The sequence below is a fragment of the Coloeus monedula genome (genome assembly GCF_965178545.1).
Source record: "Coloeus monedula genome assembly, chromosome: 1".
Classification (NCBI taxonomy): domain Eukaryota; kingdom Metazoa; phylum Chordata; class Aves; order Passeriformes; family Corvidae; genus Coloeus; species Coloeus monedula.
In genome coordinates this window covers 29,391,676-29,415,647 of record NC_138781.1, presented here as the reverse complement: position 1 = coordinate 29,415,647, position 23,972 = coordinate 29,391,676, and the positions used below count along the sequence as shown (strand labels likewise).

Below are 23,972 nucleotides of genomic sequence, written 5' to 3'. Positions count from 1 at the left end.
ATCCTATCTCCTCCAGGAAGTCCAAATCCAGCTGTGCCCAGTAAAAATGCTAGTGCTTCCTGCCTGCTCTCTGGTGCTCATCACTACCTCCCTAATACCCTTCTAGCATCTGAGCCCCTCCCAGGCATATCAGCAGCATTATCTTCAGAAGTTTAAAGCATAGAATTTTGGTACTCTGTTTCCATTTGTTTGAAGCAGGCTGGGGAGCACACATGGGCATAGCTGCTGGCAGAACACAGGAATACCAGTGAGCAGCTCTAGACAGTGCTACTTCTAGTGATGACTAAGGAAAGATCTGAGCCAGAATTTGAATCTCTGGAGTTTCTAATGAAATGACATATGGGCTACCTTGCATTACAAGGAAGGATTTAGGAGAGTTTGGATATTCTCAAACTAATTGACTGAAACAACGGGTAGTCTCTATCTACCATAATGTTCTACAGATTGCTGTATTTCACAAAAACCTCTTAGGGATCCAATTACTCTTTTAGATTGTAACCTCTTACACAGAATGCATATTTTTCTACATCTTTAGTATTGTATCATTGTCTTTTTCTGTACAGTGGGGCCAGTAAGTGGCTTGGTGACTGCCCATTCTTACTGCCAGAGCCCAGCTTTGCACCTGCCATATCTTTAGAAACAAAGAGAAGCTGTCAGGGTAGATTTTCAAATATACTTGTGCTCTTCTGTGAAAGTACATACCATGAACTGAATTTCAGTTTATTGAAAAGATGGTGTTAATTTCAGTAGTCTCTGTAGCTCACAAAATATACCAATTTCTCAAATCCATTAAATGTTGTGCAGATTTTTTTATTCCATGTTTTTGTATTTTGCTTTAAGCTAAATTGTGTCATTTTTAAAAAGAAAACTCTAAGAAACTGCTTCTGTATAGGGTACACTTCTGACTAAAGGACATCTCTGCTAAACAATGAATTAATCTTAAATCAGGACTCCACTAGATGGAGCACAGGGGTAGCATTTTTAGAGCTGGCCAATCTAGTTTCTTGGGACAACACTTAGAAGTTATGAAAATTGGAGAAAATGTCTCTTAATGATTCTGTTAACCAGTGTTACAGATCTCAAAAGAATAGACTTTCACCACTGTGCATCATGGATAAAAACAAGCTATCTTTTAAAACATTCAGAAGTATGGCCAAAGGAGTTCAATACAAATTCTCATGTAAATATTTTTCCTTATTTCATCATTTCATGTGCTATGATGCTTCACTGAGGCTATTTCCCTGTATTTTTATAGACCATAGCAACTGTTACTAGTTCCTTTGGTTTTTCTGAATCTAACTAGAACAATCTGAGTTGAATAGAATACCCTTTTCACATTACTTATTTATATGTGACCTTTGAGAATATTATAGGTTTCTTCCCAATGTAACTTAAACCATAATGCAAATTTGCTCATTTCAGTGGAACAACCAAGTAGGACAGATCAAAGTCAGACCCTCAACTGGAAAAAGGTCCTAATCAAGCATTTGTATTAAACTCCCATGGTGATATTTGTACAAATATTGAAAAATCAGGACTGTTGCCTTGTACAGGACTGTTGCCTTGTACAATTCTACATTGTAGAATTTTCCAGTCTTGTGTATCCTGAATATACTGGGATAGAATTTACTGCCCAGTGTGCTGGGCAGGTATAAGTAGGTATAAAGAAATATGACTTCCATTTTCATAAAAGAAGAGGATTAAGCTACAATGCCAGAAGCTCAGTCATATGGAAGGTTTTAAACTAGGCTTTTTAGTCTTTTAAAGATACCTTGTAATTAAAAGTATCTGAAGATCTTGCATAAACTTAGGGCATAATTAGTTACTACTGTGGATTATATCACTAAAGGCAGTGGAGCTTATTATGAAAAAAATTGTGTTGAATTTTTAATTGATTATGTATGTATAAATGAGCAAAGATAAACAAGTGACTTGAATTCTGCAGCAGGAATAGAACTTAATAATAAAAAAGTGTAACACTGTTGCTATTTTTCTTCCAACACCTGTTGTTTCACATTTTATTCCACCCACTACTGTAAATTAATATTAGTGTCATAAATTAGAGGATAAAAAGTGAAGTGCAACAGGAATAGGTTTGGTGAATAAAAGGGCAGTTCTGTCAGGCAAAATATTGTGCAATACTGTGTACAATACAACTAGTAGGGATACCTGAGTCACCTCCCTTTTACTTCATTTTGAATTCAGTATTTTCTTTTCTCCTTGAAGAAAACTGGAGGTTTGTATTGTTTAAACTAAAATGCTGGAGACGAAAGCCATACTGAGGAAGAGGAGAGGCTTTGATTCAGCTTTTGTGTCTGGTGGGAACATTTTCTCAAAATGTAGGTGCTATTTCCTGTAATCAAGGGCTTTGCAGAGCCTGATAATAATTTCCCAGCTGTATCATTTTGGTGAATTATTTTTTAGCCTTGGGTTATTTCATGACTGGTTTTGCATATTAAGAATGGGAGAGGAGATCATATTCATCTTGATGATAGAAAACAGGGAATAGAACTCCCACAGCTCCCTCTCCCTTTCCCTCTACCTTGTGGAAAGTTTGGCTTTGTGCTAAAGCGTGAAAAAAGCCTTGACTGCAGTGTGTCAGGCATATTTCAGCTCGATTTGTGTCAACCCTAATAAGTCAGCTGACAAGGTAATAAATTGGGTGTCTGTTCAAGACCTGGCACCTGTACAGGAAATAAAAGGGGATTTCAGTTGCAGTAGATTTGCTTTGTTTTACAAATGGATCTTTTCTCAAGACTCCTCTACCTCCTTCCCCCCTTCTTCTCTTTACTGAAATCATGTTATCAAAATGTTTATTTCAATTGTGACTGGAGCCAGTTTTTCATTTGGAAAAGAAAGCTCTATGAGTGTCCTTGGAAATGGAAATCCTTATGCTTTCCATTCTGAAATAAAACATTGCAGAGCATTTAATTATTCATGTATCCTGCTGTTACATAAATGGTCTGAATAATTTCAAATTATTGAGAAACTGCCTTTGTTCAGCATTTTGAAACTTTACATTCATATAGTTTGAATCAGGCTAGGAAAACAGAATTTATTTAACCCAGGGAAACTGTATTAGTAATATCTCACTATTTTTAATGATAATATAACCTTGTGACCAGGGTGTCTTAACATGTTTCCCTCTGTGCTTGACCTCCAAGGATGCAAGTCTGTTACTGCCCTTGAGAGCAGAGCTTTTGTAGGTCCAGCTGTAGGGTTGTGATTTTAGCTCAGGGGCACCAGGTCAATTCCCAGTGTGATGTGAGGTGGTGACTGCAATGGTGGTGAGAGCTGAGGCAGTTCCTTTGGAGTATTCAGTTTTGGTACACAGATCTTCCTCCATGCTTGGAAAAAGAGACAACAGCTGTCTCTGACCCTTTTCATTTTTGGTGACTGTCCTGGGCACCATGGAAGAAGTTTCTTAAAGGTGTGGTTTCAGGCTCTATGACTGGAGGAAGCAAAACAGGACCTTTTATTCTTTGAAATGGGCAGCTGCCTTTTCTTCCAATTGAATTTCTTCCACCTTTTCCCTCCTTCATTATCCCATAGGGATCTAGAATAAGTAGATCTTCATTTCCACATGGAGAGTTCATCTCCCAGAATTTCCTTCTTGGACTTTTTTAATTAGAGGAAGTGATAATCTGACCCAGTGGAAGGTGAAGGGGGAAATGGTTTATTAAAAACAAATATTATTGCCATTAATTAAAGTACATATGACCTTTAGAAACAAGGAGACAAGAACTCTCAAGGTCATAACAGTTGCCTAAGTGTGCTTTGCACATAGTAAGGAAATTTTCAGCAGCAGTGTTCAAAATCCAAGAAAATAAATCTATGGATTGTATATAATGAGGTTTTCTATACAGTCTGTCTGTTTTAGGATTTATTGCTCTTTATGCAGAGGATTGGACTAGATGATAAAAGTCTTACCTATTCACTTCTGTTGCATTTATAGTTATCACATTTAAATGAAGAAGAAGTTTTTTTTACATTCTCTTAGTATTTTCAAGAAGTGAAAAAGGAACTTGAGGGGCAAAAGAGGGGGAATATAAACCTTTGAAACTCCAAGTGAACTTTCAGAATTGTAATTGAATGCAAGCTCTGGTCTTCCCTATCACACTGTAAATTAAAAAAAAAATACTTAGTTAAGCAACTCTTCTTTCTCCAGTACTGCCTAGTAATATGATGGATTACTCTAAATTAATTACAGTAATCAGCTAACGTTATGTGCTGTAGAGTTGTGATTCAAGCATGAAGGAAAGAATGTACAGCAAATTGCATATATAAAAAAAGTGTTGCAGGGTTAGCTCAAGGTTTACACCTTGGCCTCAGCCTATGGAAAAAAAAAAGGACTCTAGGGTGAAATACTGAAAGCTGATCAAAAATGGAGGAAATGTTCCAGGTCACATATCTTTGGATGTACTGCAAAGGCATTATATGTTAATAAAAGCAGAAGAATAAAGTAAGAAAACAGTACCTAATAATAACTGATACTCTATGTTGCAAGAGGTGTTTTAAATTTCCTGGTCATTGAAAAGATGTTAAGAAATGCCCATTTCTTTGTGTTTGAATAATATCAGCTCCCTTCTGACCTGTTGTGAAATGGATTGAGAAGTTATACTGAACTTTACAGATTCCTCATGAGATGAATTGCAAAAATCTGCTTAGACACATATTCTCTTCTTTAAAAATATTTATAGAACACAGCTCTTATGAAAATTAAACATGTTCCAGGTGTGCGTGGTCCACCTTCTGGGCATAGCCAAGTTGTTTTTGAAGTGGTAGATACACCTGTCCTTGCTAGTCAAGAGAAATTCTTCATGGTCGAGCTGCTGAAATGAAATGAAATTTCATGGGGTTTGTTGTGTCTTGGTTTTATTTGAGAGAAAAACTGGTATGATTATAGTAAAGCTGGAAATGAGTTGTAGGTAAGATGTGTACCTGGCTGTGGAAAAAGTATTGGTTCTTTTCTTCCTGAGCAACAACTACTTGTGGTGCTTCAGCTCTCAGGATAAAATGGTGGATGTGATGCTATTATGCTTGCAGGCTCTTATTGGGAGCTTGGGATTTTTAGATGACTTTTTTCTTCATTAGTAGTGAAACTAGCACCACTTCTAGTGAACTAGAAGTTCAAGGTGTTTTCTTCTAGCTTTATTCAAAACACTTATGGGAAGTGGTGCTAATGCCAGGAGTATAAAAGCTCTGAATGGATGTCTTTGCAAAAAGATAGAGGTGACCACAAAGCAGCTATAGCATGGGGGATGGCTTGCAAGCTGAAACAGCCATGTTTGCTGAGCTTCCCTTCTGTTTCAGTGCAGCTGCCCAAAAGGACAGGCCATGGCCAGACTGTTTTCTGGGATGTTTTCCAGATGTGTGAAAAAAGTCTTTAAAGGGGAACTAAAATCCTTTTTTAGTTTTGCAGATTCTAGCATTTTTGTGGCCATGCAGTAAACTATATCAAAAATAATCGAGTTGAAAAAAAAAAAGGCAAAAAAGGAAGGGTATTGAAAGAAGTACCTCTAAGAACTGGTACTGAGACAAGAATGAGCAGATGTGGACAGAGGTGCACAGAATATTTTAGCTGATTTCAGTGTAAGGTGAAGTTCCAGATGAGACTGACGTGAGAGATGTTATTCTGTCCTTCGGCTGAGATTTTGCATTGCTGTGACACCTATATTCAGTGTCTTACCACTTCTCTTCAAGTAGTGTCTGCAGGTGTGCTATCAGCAGTGTTCTCTGGAAGCTCCCTGAATTTATATCCCAGAGTTTTTCTTCAACTATGAATATGTTTTACAGGTTTTTAAAGTCTTGCACGACTTTGTACAAAGGGGTTGCTGATAATTCTTTCACCTCTCTCCCCAAAAAATAGCAGCAGCATAACATCTGAGAACTACATTTTTCGTGTGTGTGTGATTATCTTATTTCTTACTCTTAGGCTCTAAACTGAGGTGAATTTCATCCACTGGTACATAAAAAAAGGATATTTATGACTTTTTTATAATTAGTATCTTTTCACTATGTTTTTTTTTCTGTTTGCCACTTTTCAGAGGCTGATGCATTTCAGTTCACCACTACATTTTCAACACACAACAAAGGAGAGTAGCTGGAGGAGTTGTAAGGAACCTACTATAAATCCTGCTGTGGACTAGTTTCTTCTGCAAAAATGCCACTTTAAATATATATCCATCTGCAGCTGCAGCACCATTTCACAGCTACCTAAGCCAATTGTCACCTGGGCCACCCTGTGCCTACAGCCTCTCACCATTCATACCTGGGTTTAATGCTTCCCCATTCATCCAAAAACTCACCCAGCAAAATCAAAGCTATTTGTTTGGAGATGGCTCAGGGCCCAGGTTGGTGAAATGAGGTGGTAGGGTATTGAGGGGAGGGTGTGACCTTGGCAACCCAAATCTGTATTAATCTGAGCAGCTGTTGAGAATTACTACTAGATTTGGCCTGCCCACTTCAGGGCTACTTTCTTCTCCTGATCTCAGTGCTGAGCCTGTGTTAGGTCAGGGATAGCTACTCTTTCCCAGTAGTCCAGGAACTCAGCAGCAGTAAGAGCTGCTGTCTGGTGGCCTTCCATGCCTTTGCAAGTTCATTATTTTTTCTGTCCCTTTCTGGAAATCCTGCCATTTCTCTCTACCAATTGCCTTTCCCCTTCTTTTCAAAGACACTGGCCTTTGTCTCCTCCTGCTGCATTTATCCTCTTTTAAAGTGAAGCAATATGCTGAGCAGGTTAAACATTTCCTTGCTCCCGGAAGCCCTGTCCCCTTTCATGTTCTTTCTTATAATGGAAGCAGTCAAGGTATTTTAATGGCATACATTAGTATTCTGGCATAATTGCTGCTACACTTCAATCACTTCTGACTTACTAGTTGGCAAGTATGGGTTTCCTCCAGATTTGGGAAAACAGCAACACCTTAACACCTGCAGAGCATAGGAGTGCTTCAGCCTTTGAGCATGCTTAATACCATGGTGAGTGGGTGTGAGTTGGTTTTAGAAACTTGTAGACACTAAGCAAAGGTTCTGCTGAAGTCAGTAGTGGTATTACTTGACAGAGGTTTAAGAACCTGGAGACTGGTTTTATGTGTTCTAAAAAGATTCCCAGCTGGTAAATTATAAATATGTAACAGGTTCTGAAATTAAAACTGACAGAATTACTGATAAAAATTTCTGGATCTCTGTTTCAGTGTTTTATTCAGAAGTATTGACTTAATTAGTTACATATACGTATGGAATAACTACAGACTCTTGGAACTGCCCTGGGACTCGCCATGGACATGGTATTTGACACTTTTGGGAGTGGACTTTGCATACTACTGCTTTCATCGCATAAGCCATGGTAAGACTTAAGTTTTTCATGTTTGAAAATACAAAATACATTAGTTATCTATTAATAAAGTGAGGTATTTATTTTGGTTTCTATACTTAATCTACTCTAAGCATATATAGCTGCTCTTCTTCCCAAGGGTTAGCAAAGATAAACTTTATGCATGGAAAACAGTTTATGCATCATACTCTATACAGTAAACATGATTTTCTGAAAGGAATGAGTATAATTTTGAAAGCAGTTCAACAGAGAAAATGAAATATCATTTTAAAAAAAGTAAGGAAAAAATAGTACATAAAAATTTGGATTCAATATTCCTATATAATCCTATATGCCTGTATGAAAAATACAGCAAAGTAGAGATACCTATTTAAAAAAAAACAACTGGTGGATGTACAAAATACAGAGCAGTAAAAAGTAGGGTGGCCAAAATAATGGAGCCTGTATAAATCGTGTCAGTCATTTTGGTACGTATATGTCTGTCTCTTAACATATTTCTGTTGTCTAGTGACAACAAATACCATCTCTAGCCTTTTAAACCCTATCTGAAAATGCAATAACACTTTCTATCAATCCTAGTTCTGGGCCTGACCTAAAGTCTGCAGCAATGAAATAAGTATCCTCTTGTTCTTTAAGAGACTTTGGACGGGGCTTCTCAAAACCGAGTGCCCACAGCTTGCAGAAGCTGTGGGATGTAGTAATGATACTTTATGTAATGTGCTTTCAGAAAGGGAAAATGCTCTGCTGCCAGTAGGTCAGTGGAATATATGGAAGTAGGTAAGAAAGGAGCCTGAGCTGCTGCGAGGAGTGGGAGAGAGGAAGGGTCCCTCCCAGGTGGGGATGGCAGGCGGGTGTGAGAACAATGCAGGGTGGGTGTAAGGGGACAACAATGGTGGGGGGACGGGGCGGGAGGTGAGGAAGCAGGGGGAGCTGGAACAATGTGTCGAGGGGGACATCACGGCTGGGAGCCCTGCGTGGGTGTACGGAGACTGGGAATACGCTCCACAAACAATGACATTAACAGTGCTGGCAGGGCTACAGCCTCAGGCTGAGAACTGGACCAGAGCAGGAGGCTATTCCTGTGTTTTAAAATAAAAATAATTGCCTTCAAGTGTTAGAAAATCACTAGCTTGGCTGTGCTTTCTCTAGAGTCAGGGATAAAATTCCCACTGGCAGAGAAGGGAACCAGGGTCATCTCTGCACTCTCTAAAGCAATGGATATATTTTTGTTCCTGCAGCAACTTTATTCTTCTCTGTTTTTCTATGTTTTTGATGGAATACTTTGAAATTAATCTCAATAGGTGTTTTAGAATTAAAATACAAACCAATTCTATATGTAATGGAGCTGAAGAAACTGTAAGAAAATGCTGCTCTTCTCTTAAGAAGGTCAGTGCTGAGCTGTTCTATAAATGTTAATTTACTCTTCTTCAGGTAACAGAAATATTGTTTGCTGTTAGATCTGTGCTACTTTGCAGGGAACTGATGAAACATTGTAGAAAATCACAGTCTAACCCACACTCGTCTCCGGTCAAACAATGATGAAATCTGTAGCGCAGCAGCACAGCTGCAAAAGTCAGCTGCATTGGAAGTTGCTGAAGAAATTTAAGTGTAGGAGATGGTTTTAAAAAGTCATGAAAAATGTCTTTGTAAATTAAGAAGAAAGGGCACTGGAAAAGTCGCTGGTACAAGCAGACAAAACGCCTTTGCACTAGAAAGTGACAGGGCCTGGTGATTCAGGTGTGGATCCTACAGCAAAGTTAAAAATTAATAGCACATGTATATCCCAGGAAATTCAAGCTGTGTGGGCTAGATGCATGGGGATGTAAGTAATAGCACAAATTGTTTCAAACCGAAAAACTGAAATTCAGATACATTTTTCAGTTGTTTCTTAGAACTTGATATAATTTTGATACAAAGAATTATCATCATCATGTAGCTTTTCCTGACTGCAAGCAATAATTTCGTGACTCAATCCCCTGGCCTTTTTGCTACCTTTTTTCATGTTGTCCATGAATAACTAGATTTTTCATTTTACTATTTCATAAGTTGTCTTGAGTCACTACAGATTTTAAAGTTTCTTCTGAAGCAGAAATCCTACTTTGCAATATAAAATTTTCACCCAGCATTTGAGGAGATATTTTTTCCTCTTCACTATATGCATGTAATAGCTATTATCCTAAACTGAAGTTATACAGCAACAAAAGGAAGTATTTTTAGGTGTGATCTCATTTTGCAGAGGATAGAGTTATTCTAAGTATGTACTTGTATTTTCCATTGTTTGCAGTAGCCACTGAAAGGTTAGAAAATAAAATGCTTCACCACTTACTCCAGCATTCTTCTGGGTCTGATCCAAGAGCCATGGCAGTCAACGGGTCTACTTAGCCACTGCTCTTTCTTGTGACATTTTAATGTATTTATAAATCAATGTAATTTTTCCTTTGTTTCAGTAAAAACACCCATTTTTTATGGCTGTACTGCTAAGAAAAGTATGCCATAAAATCACAGGGTTTTTTTAAAATATATTTTTTTGAGGAAGGATATGTGTGGGTTTGAAGGATTTTTACCAGGTATTTTAATCTACCATATATGGATTACTCCTCAAGTTTCCTCTCCAGGTGCAGAGACCTTGTAGAGTTAGTCCTGCTAGTAAGGGGGATTTGGTGGTCCCAGAGCAGCGCTGAGCCCCAGCACACCCTCCCCGCGCCCTGGCCTCGCGGATACTCCTGTTGCAGATAAATGACAGCGGCAGTAAGGAATTTGGAGGCTCTGTAAACTGATTTCTTCAGCAGCCACACCTTTTAATCACGGGGGAAATCTAGAGAATTCCAGATCCATGCAGAAACACGGGTGCGGGTGCAGAGCCCAGGTCTCGGCTGCGGGTGTCTGGTGGCCAGCTCTGGTGTGGGGGGCTCTGCCAGACCCAGGGGCACCCCCAGCCTGAGTGGGTCCCTTAGCAGCAGTGTGCTCAGCCCTGTGCTCCAGTGGGGAATAGTGGGGAGTTGTAAGGCTCTGTAAGGGAGTAGTTTTTAATCTACACTTCCCGGGGGATCACATCCTGCAGAACAGTGTGTTTCTGTCAGCAGGGAGAATCTCCTCTCCTCTTTCGGGCCCTAGAAGAAATTGTCTCTTTTAAAACAGCAGCTTCCAACACCTCTTCTTTTGTTCTGCTTTACTGCTGGGGAATTTCCATTGCTTCAGTGTCCCTCCCCTCAGTAAACCTGGGAGAAGCAAGTTTCCTTCAGCAGGGCCAACCTCCGCAGCAGCTGCATTGTTCTGCCTGGGCCCCGGTGGCCGGTGTCAGCCGCTCGCCCCATTGTCCGCTGGTGGCTTCCAGCCGCCCTGCGGGATACGTGACATGGTCCCTGTCAGCGAAAGGCCGAGCCAATATGAGCTGATGGTCTGAGCTACATCTGAGGTCATAAAACAGACCTCAGCTGATGAGTATATCCTCAGCAGATTCCCCAGCTGCTACATAAAATTTTGAGTTAATGGTGTGTCTCTTAATAATTCTGAATTTATTTATAGTGGATGAGAAATGAGCCTTCCTACACCAGGTGTATAGTAGAGCAATAGGCTCCGAGCTTCTCAGGTTCTCCCACTCCACAAGACTGACCTTTTGACGGTTCAGAGTGATGCCATGAAGATTTTTTGCCTTTTCTTTTATACCCCTGTTATACCTTTTTACAACTTCTGTATTCCTAGTGCTTTTCCACTACATTCTTGGACTTGTTTGTCAAGCTGAGAGACTAAACATTTTAGAAGCTTTGTAGCTAAGGATCAGTGTGCCCCAGACCCCAAGGTCCTCTCCAGAACACATTCTGTAAACTAAGATAGAACCATCCAGGGGAAGGTTCCTTGGGGAGGGGGGCTCACTTGAGCCTCTCATTGGGGAATCTTTGATAGATATGCTAATTAGTAAAACCTATAATGTTATACCCGATCTTTTGGGGCATAGATTCGGCAGGGTGCATTTCAATGCATATGACCTGGACGTGTGCACCTAAGGATCCTTAAAATAAATACCAAGGTAAAATCCCTTTTCCCCTTCTAACCGTGTATGACTCTTGATTTTAAGACCAGGAAAAGGCATCAAGAGGACAAAGAAAGAAATCCTGAAAACTAACTTCAGCATCGTCCTTCAAAAGACCATGCCTCAGACTCTGGCAAAATGTCTCAGCTGAGGATGTTGAGAAAGTTTTCTTTCTAAGACTTCAAATAATTGGAAGTTTTGTGAACATTTTATCTCCTGTTTTAAAGAACTTTTTTAAAAGGGTGTTTCTCTTAGCCATGACTTACATTGCTTCTGCGTCTTCTCCCAGTGAGTATCTTTTGTTACAGTTCCTTCAGCAGCAGAACTGACTTCAGAAGTTTTCTTGCTGCTCTTTCCTACACCATGCTGCAGTTCACAACCCACTCAGTCCTGGAAAAAGTATCATGCATGGAGATTGTGTGCATAAGATCACTGAAATAAACCATGTTAAAAAACAAGGTTGTGTTGCATTTCTTTCTTAACAATTCAACTCAGTAGTCATAGGGGTCAGCTTAGCCGTGGAGCAGGACATAAGACAGACATGCTAGCTGAGAATCTATGGGATTAAGGGGAGACTTGAGAGAGAGCAGACAATTTTCTGAGTCAGTAGTGCACAGACAGGTAACTGATTGTTTTATAAGGAGCCAGAGTGGATTAACTGACACAGGTAGGGTCTCAAGATTGATGCCATTAAAATAACTGGAATGTGTAACAGTAAAGCCCAGTCCTATTCTTTCTGATAATATGTATTGTGTAATAGTAATCCTAATGTGTTACTGGACACCAGTGCAATACTGTGTGTGTTGCTGCATGAGGAGATGAGTTTAACCTTGTTAGAGGAAAACACAGCATGGCTCAAAGTCTCTTCACCATATATATTTGCTGATAATTTTTGGAGGGTGTATTGAAATCATATGATTATACTATCTATTTATCTGACCCATCCCTGCCTTTGAAGTGCTCCTTTCATCTGCTTTTATAATGTGCTTGTCTGAATTCACTATATCAGCATGGACTTGTTACGTAGATTTTATATTAACAATTGATAGTATATTGAAATAATTTTGTGTTTAAAGGGTTTTGGATTTATGGGAATTCATTATAATAAAACGATGTCTGACTTTTCTTACAAGGCTTGCTTTTCAGGAAAATCTGTATTTCCCCTAGAAATACAGCAAATTGCAATGCTCTTTTACATGCCAAGCGGGGAGAGGGTTGGGTGATGGTGGTATTTTTAGGCTTATTTTTGCATGTGGGAAAATGTCATTGTTTACCTGAGTAGAAATTCAGTACCATATTGATTATTCAAAATGAAACAAATTTAATTTCACCCCTGTGAGAGACAGAAAATGTTTGGAACTGTCAAGTGACTGGATGAGGCTCTACTTTTTTTCTTGTCACAGCTTGTGTTGATTGCAAAGGGAATTGATACACAATGATTAAGAGAAAAATATTCTTTTCTTGTGCATTGTACAGAAAACATTTTTTTGCTGTTCTGTCCATTGTTTTTTCTTATTTTTAAAACAGGCTTGTGAGAGCAGGATATTAAAATGCTGTCTTTACTAGCCTCACAAAAATAGCAAAAGCAATAGCTGGTTGTCATATTTTCTGTTCCATCTTGTGATTGATTCTAGTCTAATAGCTGCAGACAACACAACATTAATTGAAAATAGTTCAGGTGATTATGACTCATTCATTGCCATTCAAGTTGGCTGTAAATGAACTATATAATTTATTATCTCTATATGCTTGTTTTTGTAACTTGTCTTCTACTATTCTCTTATGTTTTCGCAGTAAGAAGTGCTCCTTTAGTATGTGTCTTTTAATTTTTTAAGTGGACACTGAATTTGTAGAAGACCAAAGTCAACCTTAGCAAATCAAGATGTTGCCATTCCTTTTCATATTTAAATGTACATTTTGTAGAGAAAGTTCACCTGAAAACTACATCAGCTGCAATGAGGCTTCCTGATATGGAATGTCTAGGGTCCCATAAAATTATAGGAGCCTGCTTGTATTGTTTTCAGGTTGTTATTGTTCATAACAAGTTCCTGTTGTTTGAAAGACTGATTTCTTGTATACTGGCAAGAATAATGTCCTGATATGAGGTGAGGTTGACTCATTTAGTCTGTTAATTTTATTGTGGCATATGCAGATAGCTAAAGCCTCTTTCTATTTTACTTTAGACATGATGAGATAATAATTGACTTTCTGAAAATTCTCTGTAACCTGAAGAGCTCAGAAGATGGAAGTAAGAGGGAATCCACTAGAGAGTTTTTTCTTAATTTTGATTTCTGAATATCCAAAAGACATTTACGGGTGAATGGATTTTCTAAGTATTTTAAGTGTCAGAGATAATTAAGAATGATGGTAGTAGCAATTCTGCCAATAGGTTGGATGTCAGACAAAGTGACTGGCCATGGATTTTTTGGCTCTTTATAGCTGCTGTAGGATGTGGTCTGGAGTCGGAATACAATGTAGTGAAGGGTAGGATGTAGTTTATTGCTATAGGTAAGGAGTTTAACTCCATGGTCTGGGTTCAACACTATGCTTTCCGTGATTTTTGTAGGTTTTCTGTAAATATCTGGTAATTGCTTTCCTTTCCGCAGATTACTGGGAGAGACAGGGTCTCTGACTGTTATGAATTAGACCTTGATATGAGTACAAAAGCAATATTTTTTATTTTTCAGATTCCAGAGACAATGTATCTTTTAAATATCATGAAATACATGTTAATGAAAGCATGAGCTGATAAATGGCACAATTTTTATGCCAAAATTCAGGTGGTAATTCCATCTCCCCCCCAGCAGTATTTATCTTCTCTCAAGGTCCCACCACAAAAAGACCTGGCAAGCTCTGCAGTAAATGGAAAAGAAACTATTCCTCCATTTTCCTTGTTTGTCATTTTATGGTTGGGAAAATGGCCAGCACAAGGTTAATACTCCTTTTAAGTATTACTTATTTTCCTACTTTGAGGATTTACATAATACATTGGCATTCTGGAGGCTCTCTGGATAGATATTAGTTAGAAGTATGTATGGGTGACCGGAGTGTATCTTTTTTCCTACTTGCAGTGCCTGGGTTTTTCCTGAGTGCACAGATTAAGGAAAAAGTTCTGGATCTGCTTGCACAAAAGCAAGTTTGCAACATGCTTTTTCAGTTAGACATTAGAAAATGTGATGAAGTGGGGGAAGAAAGTTTGTTATAAATTAGCATGGGTTGGCCATTCAGAGAGTCAGCTGTCTTCACACATTCATATCCTTGGGTAGTGCTGCCCTCTAGGCTGTGTTTGAATTTTAAACATAGATAAAAATAATCCCTGTTTCGTCTGAGTGGAGAGGTGAGTATGAAAGCACCCAACTCACTGCAGGGGAACAGTTCATTTGACATACTTGTTTCAAGTGTGCTGCTGAAAACCAATGAAATGGTGCATAACACTTGTATTTTTTAAGGTGTTCTAGAACATAAAGTAAAATCTGAATTATCCACATTTTAAAGTGAATCTTTTTCAGTTATTGAGTGTGGAAGAGGGGAAATTAGTTCTTCTGCAATAGTTTGAAGATCTTATTAAAGTTTTACTTGAAAAAAGGTTTGAAATAGTTCTCTTGTACTCCGTTTGGCCTCCTCCTAAATGTTATAGAACCACCTTCAATCAAGCTGAAGAGAGAGAACTGTATGTTTGGTAGTTCAGCTACTCATTCAAGGAAAGAAGTCCAGCTATGTCTATCTTCTCTTACTTTTTTTTTTTTGTCTTAAACTTTGAAATTTCCTGAAGAAGTTGCAAAAAAATCACTTAATCTTGGCTCATTTTAAACCAAAACCAACTACGGTGATTTTGGAGATGCTACCTCAGTTTATGATACAGCAGCTCTGCACACTGTCTTGCTAGAGGGCTTTGTCTTGGGCTGGTGAGATATTTGAAGAGGGGCAAGGTTCCTTTTTATGTTGCTTCCATGTTTTACCAATCTGTTGAAATCAGCAGTAAAAGGTACCAAATACAACAACTGTTTTTAATCTGTCATGTGAAACTGTGATTGTAAGGACTTAGATTTCGAGTAAAAGCACACTCCATATAATTCATCAAACACCAGCAGTGGTAACTATTTTTTGTCACAAAGTTTTAAAGTAGAAGCAGAAGCCTAGAGGAATGAAAGGCATTGTTAAAACAGATGGTTCAGTGAGATGCTTGTGCTTTCTCTGTTACAAAAAGAAGTGTTTTTCTCCTCCTGTGCTAGTTCAAATTGCCTGGTCATTATTGAAATTTCTTTTCAAACGGTGCAGAATTTACCTTTGGAGACTCTTGACAGTCTACCTGCAGGGAAAGGTAAGGTGGTTCCTGTGGCACGTATGTGGTTGTGTGGCTGGGGCATGTGGAGTGGGTACCCGCATCCAGCTCTCCTCCTGGGCAGGTGTGCTGCTCTGAAAGGCTTGGAACCAGACTTCTGTTCCTCAGCAGGACATTGCTAAAATATCCCATTTCTGCACTATTAGGACCAACGGCAGTGAGAAATTTAGAATGCCTTTTTAACGCAGAATAGAAGTGCATTCCATCCCAAGCCCCAAAAGGCAAGCTGTTCCTTTCAGGATATTACTGAGATTTCCAGAAGCTCAATGTCTGTAATAGTTTTCCTTGCTTGCTAAAACTCTAGTGAGGCCATTACCATTTAAAATACTTCATTTTACATTTCAAGATTGGCAATTAACATTTAAAGTGTGTCTGGAGCAGACAAAACATTTTTGTATCTGGGAAATGTTCTTTGCATGTATGTTTCCTTCAATGCATCTTTATTGCATTAATAAGGTATTTAAACTGCCAAAACAGCTTTTTTGAGTGTAGGAAGGGCAATCTTTTCCACATCAGTCTCTTATCTAAATTGATAGCATGCTGGTGGAAGAAGTAACTTAAAAAAAAATGACTAACCAGATTTTTTTCTCTTTTTTTAGTAGCTAAAATTATCAGTAAATCCTTTTTTAGTACAACTTTTGTTTTATAACCTACACTATTTCTCGATTAAATTTTCTCAAGAATCAGTAAATGTCAAACCTGAGTAAATTCATCAATGCTAACTATTTTAAAAGTAAAGTTGCTTTTTTATTCTAAATGAAGACATACTAAATAGAATGTAAACATCCTGTTGCGAGAAGATACCTACAGTGTTCCTATGTATAAAGCTGTATGAAATACAGGTATCCTAAATGGGAGTCACTCAGCTGTTTTTTGATCTTTATACTTTGATTTTGTAAAGTACTTGCATTTAAGCACTAGGTGATGGCCTCTGGGCTACTCATTTTAAGGACTGCATGGGAACAGAAAATTTATTTTTGCTGCTGGGAAACAGAAATTGTGACTAAGCAAATTGTATTGGTATGTATGCATGAAGTGCAAGATTTTGTAGGGTCCGGGAGGAGGATTCTTGATTCTATCTAGTTACTAATTTTCTAGAAACCCTTAAAAACTTTCCTTCTGAAAAAGGTGTGGCCATTCTCAGCCTTTCTGATGAGGACATTACACCAACTGGCAGTAAAATGGTCTGGCTATAGCTTCAGAAAGTGCAGTACAACCTGGACATGTGGCCTTGTAAAACATGGGTGAGATTTCCATGTGCTACTTTTAACTTCAATAAAATTATAAGAATTCCTTTCAATTTAATGAACATATATCATAAATACCACTGTCATTCTAAGCATACCTTGCCATTTTATTTTTGTAAGTTCAGGAGGGGCAAAGCTATTGCTAAGTATGGAAAGGGAAGTGCAGACTCTCAGGCTGTAATAACACTATGGCATGTGACATGTTTTCACAAGGAATCATTTCAGACATCAGTGATGTCATGTTCATGGCTTCCATCACCTGGAAACTGGCCTTTTAAATTGAGACACAAAGGTAGGATTTTATTGACTTTACAGCATAGTGGTGTAAGGAAAGTATAGGCTTCATATGTGCATCATATATACTTCTATGCTTTCTTTTATTTTCTTTTAAATTCTAGTCACCATTAACACATGGATGCTGAGATCCTAAAATTTTGTAGTTATAAAAAGAAAATGTTGTATTTTTTAAAATGTGGTAACATATACTGTATTACAGAAATAAAAATAAAAGGAGTTTTTCACCCCAAACTGTCTTTTAATTTAACGTACTTCTGACTGGAGATTAAGATATTAAAAATCAAAACAACCAAGCAATAATAAAAAAATAGAAACTCTTCCTGAGGTGTTTGTTGACTAGAATTGATGTGAGGCAGGAATGAGTGAACCTGTCAAAGCCAACACTAAAGTCTTTCTTGCTATTTCCAGCTTTGCTCTTCTCCTGATGTCTCTTACCCACTCATGCTAACATGATTTTTTTTTTTTATTGTAAATGGTGTTTTGCTACTTAAACATATGTTTTTTTGGTTGATTTACAGTTGAAAAATAAGTCTAAAAATATTATGGAGAAATGTAGAATTAAGTATGTAAGCTTGTTATATCATTAGCAGATTCCCTTGGACCATATGGTTAAAATGAATCTCAGTCATGAACACTTTGTAGCATTCCTATGGGACAAAGGACAGTCTGCAAAGTGCTCACAGAACACATATAAAATAAATTCATACTAAATTATAGAATTTTAAGAAGCCATAATACTAATTTTTGCTCTTTTTTCTTTAAATATGGGTATGATTATTAAGTTTACCCCCTTGTAAATGCACTTCAACTTCACAAAGCAGAGTTAAGTTGGACAACGTGAGGCTGGTTCAGAGAAATTATTGGGAAGATGTACATGCAACCTCAGCTAAACAAAAAAACTTCAAAAAAACTCTTAACATAATTTGAATTTTTCATTTCTTGTTTGAAAATTTTTACTAAGCAATTTCAGATTGGATGTCAGGGCAGAGATATGGAAACTTTAAATACAGCAGTATCTTTAAATTAGTGAACAGTAAGGATAGTAAACAGTAAGGATAAACAAACTCAGATTCAGAAATTATTCACATTTTCCTTTGCTCAGTATCTGTCTTTGGTGAAAATAATTGAGTCTCTTAGGATGCTTTTTTTTCATAGTTAAACTGCAGAGTGTTTTGCAATGGAGATGAGTTTCATTGTTCTCTTCTGTAAAACAGGGGAAGGATAGCACAAGCAGATGATAAGACCTTCCTAGCACAGTGACAGAACAAGGGACAAACTCAGGGGTGAATTCTTAAGGCTGGTACCTTCAGTCCAAAGGCAGTGCTTCCATTACAATAATTCTACAAGTGAAGTTTTTTTTTTTAGAGAATCATAAATTTCTGGTGTTTTGTCTATCTGTAGTTTAGTTGGCGTAAGTTTTGCTATATAGTTTATTCACAAATCAGTCTATAATCTTACTTGTGATTTGAGTAGTTTCTTCTGGAAGTATGTAATATATATATATTATATATATCTAAAAGCTTCTTTAAAAGTGTAGGACGTTTTGCATGCGTTGCAGATATGACCATGTTATTATTTCAATTGCATATGTATGCTCCCTGTGACTGCAGAAGTACATCGTCACAGAATAAAAACCACAAAGGAATCCAGACTGCTTATTTTTATACTTACTGATATCCCAGGGAAAAAGGTAAAAGGCAGTTTATAAAACCTGGACAAAAGAAGGATGTAACTTTTTTTTTTTTACTCCCTTGGGCTGAATCTCAGCTGAAATAACTGACAGTTTTTGGACTTACTGAAGGAAATGATGAGTGAAGATAAATATCCAGATGTTTGCTGGCCAGATGTGTAAGGTTACATTTTGGAAAGCATGAATTCTCTACCTGTGTCTTCTGAGAAGGAAGTTGTAAATAGTAAACATGCTATATTTTTATTTCTACAGTTTGGGGGGAAAAACAACGTTCAAAGTAAAACTTTGTTTTACCTTCGGTGTAGGGTCTTAAGAACGGATGTAGGCTGAACATGCAGATTTGCACAGCATGCAAGTGGGATTTTTCTAATAGCCATTATGTCTGCATGGCTAAGTTAGCACCCTTTGTGCATTGTTTTTAGTTGAGATGCAGCTTATGGAACTGTCATAATTTTCCAGCAGTAGGATAGGGGTGTGTCAAGTCACTGAGAGTTTCCTATTTTCTATTCCCATGTTTCAAACTTATTATTTACGACAGTAAAAAATTTAAAGCTTGACTTTTCCCCCTCTTTCCCCTCCCTACACTAAGTCTCTCCCTTCCCACCTAACATGCAGATCTGCTTCTTTTCAAATAAATAGTTGGAAGTGGCTGCCTGCTCATACAGCAGCACAGCTCATCTCAGCTTGTGCTTGCTCTCAAACTTGGGAAGAGGAAAGAAAAGTCTTGTTAAAGTCAAGTAAATAACTTAGCTGCTAGGCAGTAGGAAAAATATTGGATTTGATTGTGTATTATTCCCATATGGGTGAGATATATTTAAAATTGAAAAGGAAACCAGCTCCCTTAAAACTTAAAGTGGCAGATTTTCAAAAATTGGCAGCCAATTTTCACCTATAATTGTACTTAATGTGGAAGGGATTTTCCTCTGCTGATGAAGGATAAGAGGGTCTTGCCACCATGCTAACAGTGAGGCAGAGGAGGCCCCTTCCAGCACGTAAAATTTGCTGGCCAGGTATTTCTCCATTTCCTTGGGCTAAATATCTCCTGAGGGCTGGAGAGTGCTTCAGTGCATGGGAGGTGATGAACTAATTTATGTGAACTCCCCACTCCTTAGCAGCTCCAAAGCAAGCATGTCAAGAGTGAAACTTTAAAAAAAAAAAAAAAAAACAAATAACAAAAACCACCAACCAAAAACAACTTAAAAAATCAAGCAACTAACCCAACTTTTCGACAGGGTTATTAATTTTGTAGGCAGGCAGTGTTGCAACATGTTGCAGCATGTTCTAGCACTGCAAATTCCCTTAACTGGCATTGCCTATAATTTTAAATGCAAATGCCTGAAAGGGTTTTTATTTATGTGCTTATGTAGAATTATTTTTGTGTTCCCTTTCTGCCAATATATAAACATTAGAAAATATAATATCAATGTAATTACAGGAGCCCAGCCTTTTCCTCCTTAGAAAAATAAAGAGCTTTCAGAAATACTTGTTTCAAAGACACAGACTTCCCAACAACAAATTTCTTCAATGGCTTACTAATTTTTTTTCAGTCGTTTATGAGAACAAATAGGCTCTGGAGCATGACCTGAAGATTAGATGTTGCAAGGATGTAGAAATAACTTGTCTCAATTTCTGTGTAATGCTCAAAACATTGCTGCAAAGTGTTATGTGCTCAGGACGAGGAAAGATGTTAAAAGGTGCAAAGAGAGTGTGGAAGTATCACCAGATGCAATTCTTGCTGAGTCTTTGCATACAAAGAGGGAAGGGGAGCGGTTTAGAAGAGAGAACAAGAAAGAGAGTTGGAGAGTGACGGTGAAGAGGTGACTATAGAAGTGGTATAATTCTGTTCCTGGGAGTTCAGCCCCGCTCCTAGGATAGCTGCTGTTCCCCATGAAGAGAGACCAAATTGCTAGTGTCTGGGAAAAACCCCTTCAGCTAAAGGTTGAGGAACCAGGTGGCACTTGGAAGCTACCCCAGCCCATAACTGCAGCTATGGTGGCAACACAACTCTCAGGGGAGGCTCTGGACTCTGCCACCCACTTGGAGCTGTGGTTTCCTTTTGCAGGTGGGGAAGTAGGAGAACAGACTGACAATCTGTTGTCCAGATTTGCTAGTCAAACTAGTAGTTCCTCAAGCTTGTCATGGTGGTTTATCTTCATGTGTTGCCAGGTCTTGCAATATCATCCCCTCTCTCAAGAACTTTTTTTTTGTGGTGTTGGCTTTGATATAATTCAGAGAATATTTTTCCTTGGCTTTGATATTTTTTTTTTTGTGCCTATAGGATGTACTTTCTCTGGGGCTTTTTTCTGCTTCTGGGAATGAAATAATTTTTGTAATAGTGGAAAGGGTCTAGACTGCAACAGTTGAACCACAAAGGAATTTTTAGATATCACAACAATTAGAAGGAGAAGGCTGGGACAGGCAAAGTGGGGTAGTTTCAGATAGGAAAATGCTATGGATCTCTCTGTGTAAGTGGGATATGGAAGCATTGCTGGATGGAACAGCAGGATGTGATAGAAATCAGCAGGCATTGAGGCAGTACAGAGGAATGTATGCAGAGTCAGGATGAGTTTAGGAGGAGTAAGGGAATTTATGATGGATTGATTTATGGCTACTGTATGGCAAAGTAAAGGGATAAAGCCCTATCCTGTAGAAGCTGTTAGAAGGCTTGCTGTTAATTACAAAATTAGGGTTTGCACCAAAAAATGAAGGAAAGTCCTCTTTTTGTATTAAACACTAAGACACCTTGTATTATTTTTATACAGCTAAGATACGCTTTTGCCATTAAGTTGGGCAGCCCTGTTTGGTCTGCTGAAAATACTCTAGTAGCTTCCCAAATAGTTATGCTTGTAAAGTTTATGATTGTCAAGAAAATATAATGATTTTCCAATGTTCAGAACTAGCAATAATAGTTTTGAGTGGATGAGTTGGGTAAAATAGCCCTCTACACTGTTACAGAGGAAAAGGCAATGACAAGTACTAAAAGACTATACTTTTATGTATACTATGTATATTATTCTTGTATACTTTTTACCTCTTTGGAGAGATCTGAAATTTTTCATTTGCTTAAGTTCAATAAAAGGCTGAATTAATATTTTTTAGTTACATACAGTTTTATATCTATTAGTCAAGTAACACAAGCATCCCTTGAGAGATGGGCTACTGGGCATTAATGTAATTGCTGAAAAGTTTCACACTTTTTTTTAGTTGGGAATAATATCCAGTATGTAGTGGGGTTTTGTGTGAGGTGATAGCACAACATTTTACATATTAATCAAAATAATTCACAGAGGTTACTTCATCTTCCACTCTAGTAGGATATGGTTACTACACAAATAACTTTAGGACAGGAAGTAAGAATAATACTGTAATTAACTGAAATTGCAGGGGAACTTAGGTAGTCAGAATGTAATTATGCAGTGCAAAACTCAGTCAGGAAACAGGATTAACTTTCCTGTTCTTTTGAAAAATGCCAGATGATTGCTAATATTTATAAATGGTTTTTACACATCAACTGAGTGATGATGCCTGTGACAGAGGAGCTGCCTTTAAAATTATGCTAAGCAGTTAGTTCTTCTCTGACTCAGTGATAAAGATGTTTCCTCCAGAAGCAGCTGTTAAATTTCCTTCTTGCAACACAGATTTTCTTAAGTGTCACATCCAAAAATCAGCCCAATCTCTATTAGTTTGTCAAGACTAATTTGATTGCAGTATACCTAAAGTAAAGTCAAATTGAAAATGACTGAGTAGACTGTTTTATTTTAGAAAAAAAACCCCCAAAAGTGCATGTTGTGTCTATATTATGTCAGACACTGACACAGGAAAGTTCAGTGTGGCAGGTACTGGCTCAATAGTGAAATGCACAGTTACCTCTAACTTTCAAAGGGTTACTGGACCCCTGCTGACTTTGGTAGAAATTGTTTATATAACCTGTATCATTGCTGAAAGTGTTTGCCATGTGGTTCAGAAGTAGCACAACAGAGGTAAAGTCAGAAATAAACTATGCCAGAAGAAATAGAAAACAGGGTTAGCTACTGAGTAATGGCAGCTAAAATACAAATGCAGGGAATGATACCTAGATCAGGAAGAAATCCACTGTATGTGTGATTTGTTCCCAAGAGAGCTTTGCAATGCTAATTGAAACCAAAGTGTGGCAGGCCCTAAGTGTGATTCACGTGAATGCTGTATTGACAGTGGCTTTGAATGCTAAATATTAGCATGGTCAAATGAGTCAGAATGTAGTCCTGCTGTATGGTATTGATTCCCATACTTGAACCACAGCAACTTTAATTGTAAGCCTGATGTTATTCTCAAGGCAATTCACCTTTGATTGTTTTGTTTATTTATTATTTATAAAATTTTGTTTGCAGTACTTCTGAGGGTTTGAAATTTAAATCATTGACTACTATGTTAAACTTTGAAAAAGTTTACAGTTGTAAGCTATTTTGAGACTGGTATTTATTTTAAAGTAAAAATTACTTTTTTTCTTCTAAGTTACTGTTCTATCCATAACTGAGAGTAGCTCCATGAATTCTGTATAATCCACCAGGGTGATGCACTACATTTACAACGTGATGCCCATTAAATGTTATTTTGTAAAAGAGGGCATATTGTAATACTGATTACAGTTGAGTATAAAATACCTATAATGCTGTAATCTGATAGTTCATATATACATATATATTAATGTAAACAAGAATATTATTTGCTATGCAAATTAAAATTGTTAATTCTACACCTAATTTTACCAAATTGACTAAGTTAGTCTACAGGGTGAAATCCCAGTAAATCCTCTGCCCTCTTAATGATCTTGAGGGATTTGTTTTGCTTTTGGCAGGTATACTTGGATGGAAATAAGATTTCAGTAAGCTGCATTTTCATTACATGCCTAAGGGCCAGTCTTTCTGATCAATTAGCATCCTGAACTCAGGGTCTCAGTTGTGACAATTCTGTACCTTGCTTTAAGTAAAGGTTAAAGTAACCAAAAAGTTACTTCTTCCTTTTTGGGTTCCCACAGTGGTGAGCAGATCAGCAGA

At 37.8% G+C, this 23,972-nt stretch overlaps 1 protein-coding gene across 1 annotated transcript in view; it reads left to right on the top strand.

Annotated features, from left to right (window-relative positions):
• AGMO (alkylglycerol monooxygenase) overlaps nt 1-23,972 on the top strand; it is a gene marked incomplete at both ends in the record, with an annotated part of 192,752 nt that overhangs the window by 13,035 nt on the left and 155,745 nt on the right. The window contains one exon of the mRNA XM_082282158.1: nt 7,194-7,345. Within this exon, the coding sequence (XP_082138284.1) occupies nt 7,194-7,345 (152 nt within the window). The remainder of the gene's footprint in view (nt 1-7,193; nt 7,346-23,972) is intronic.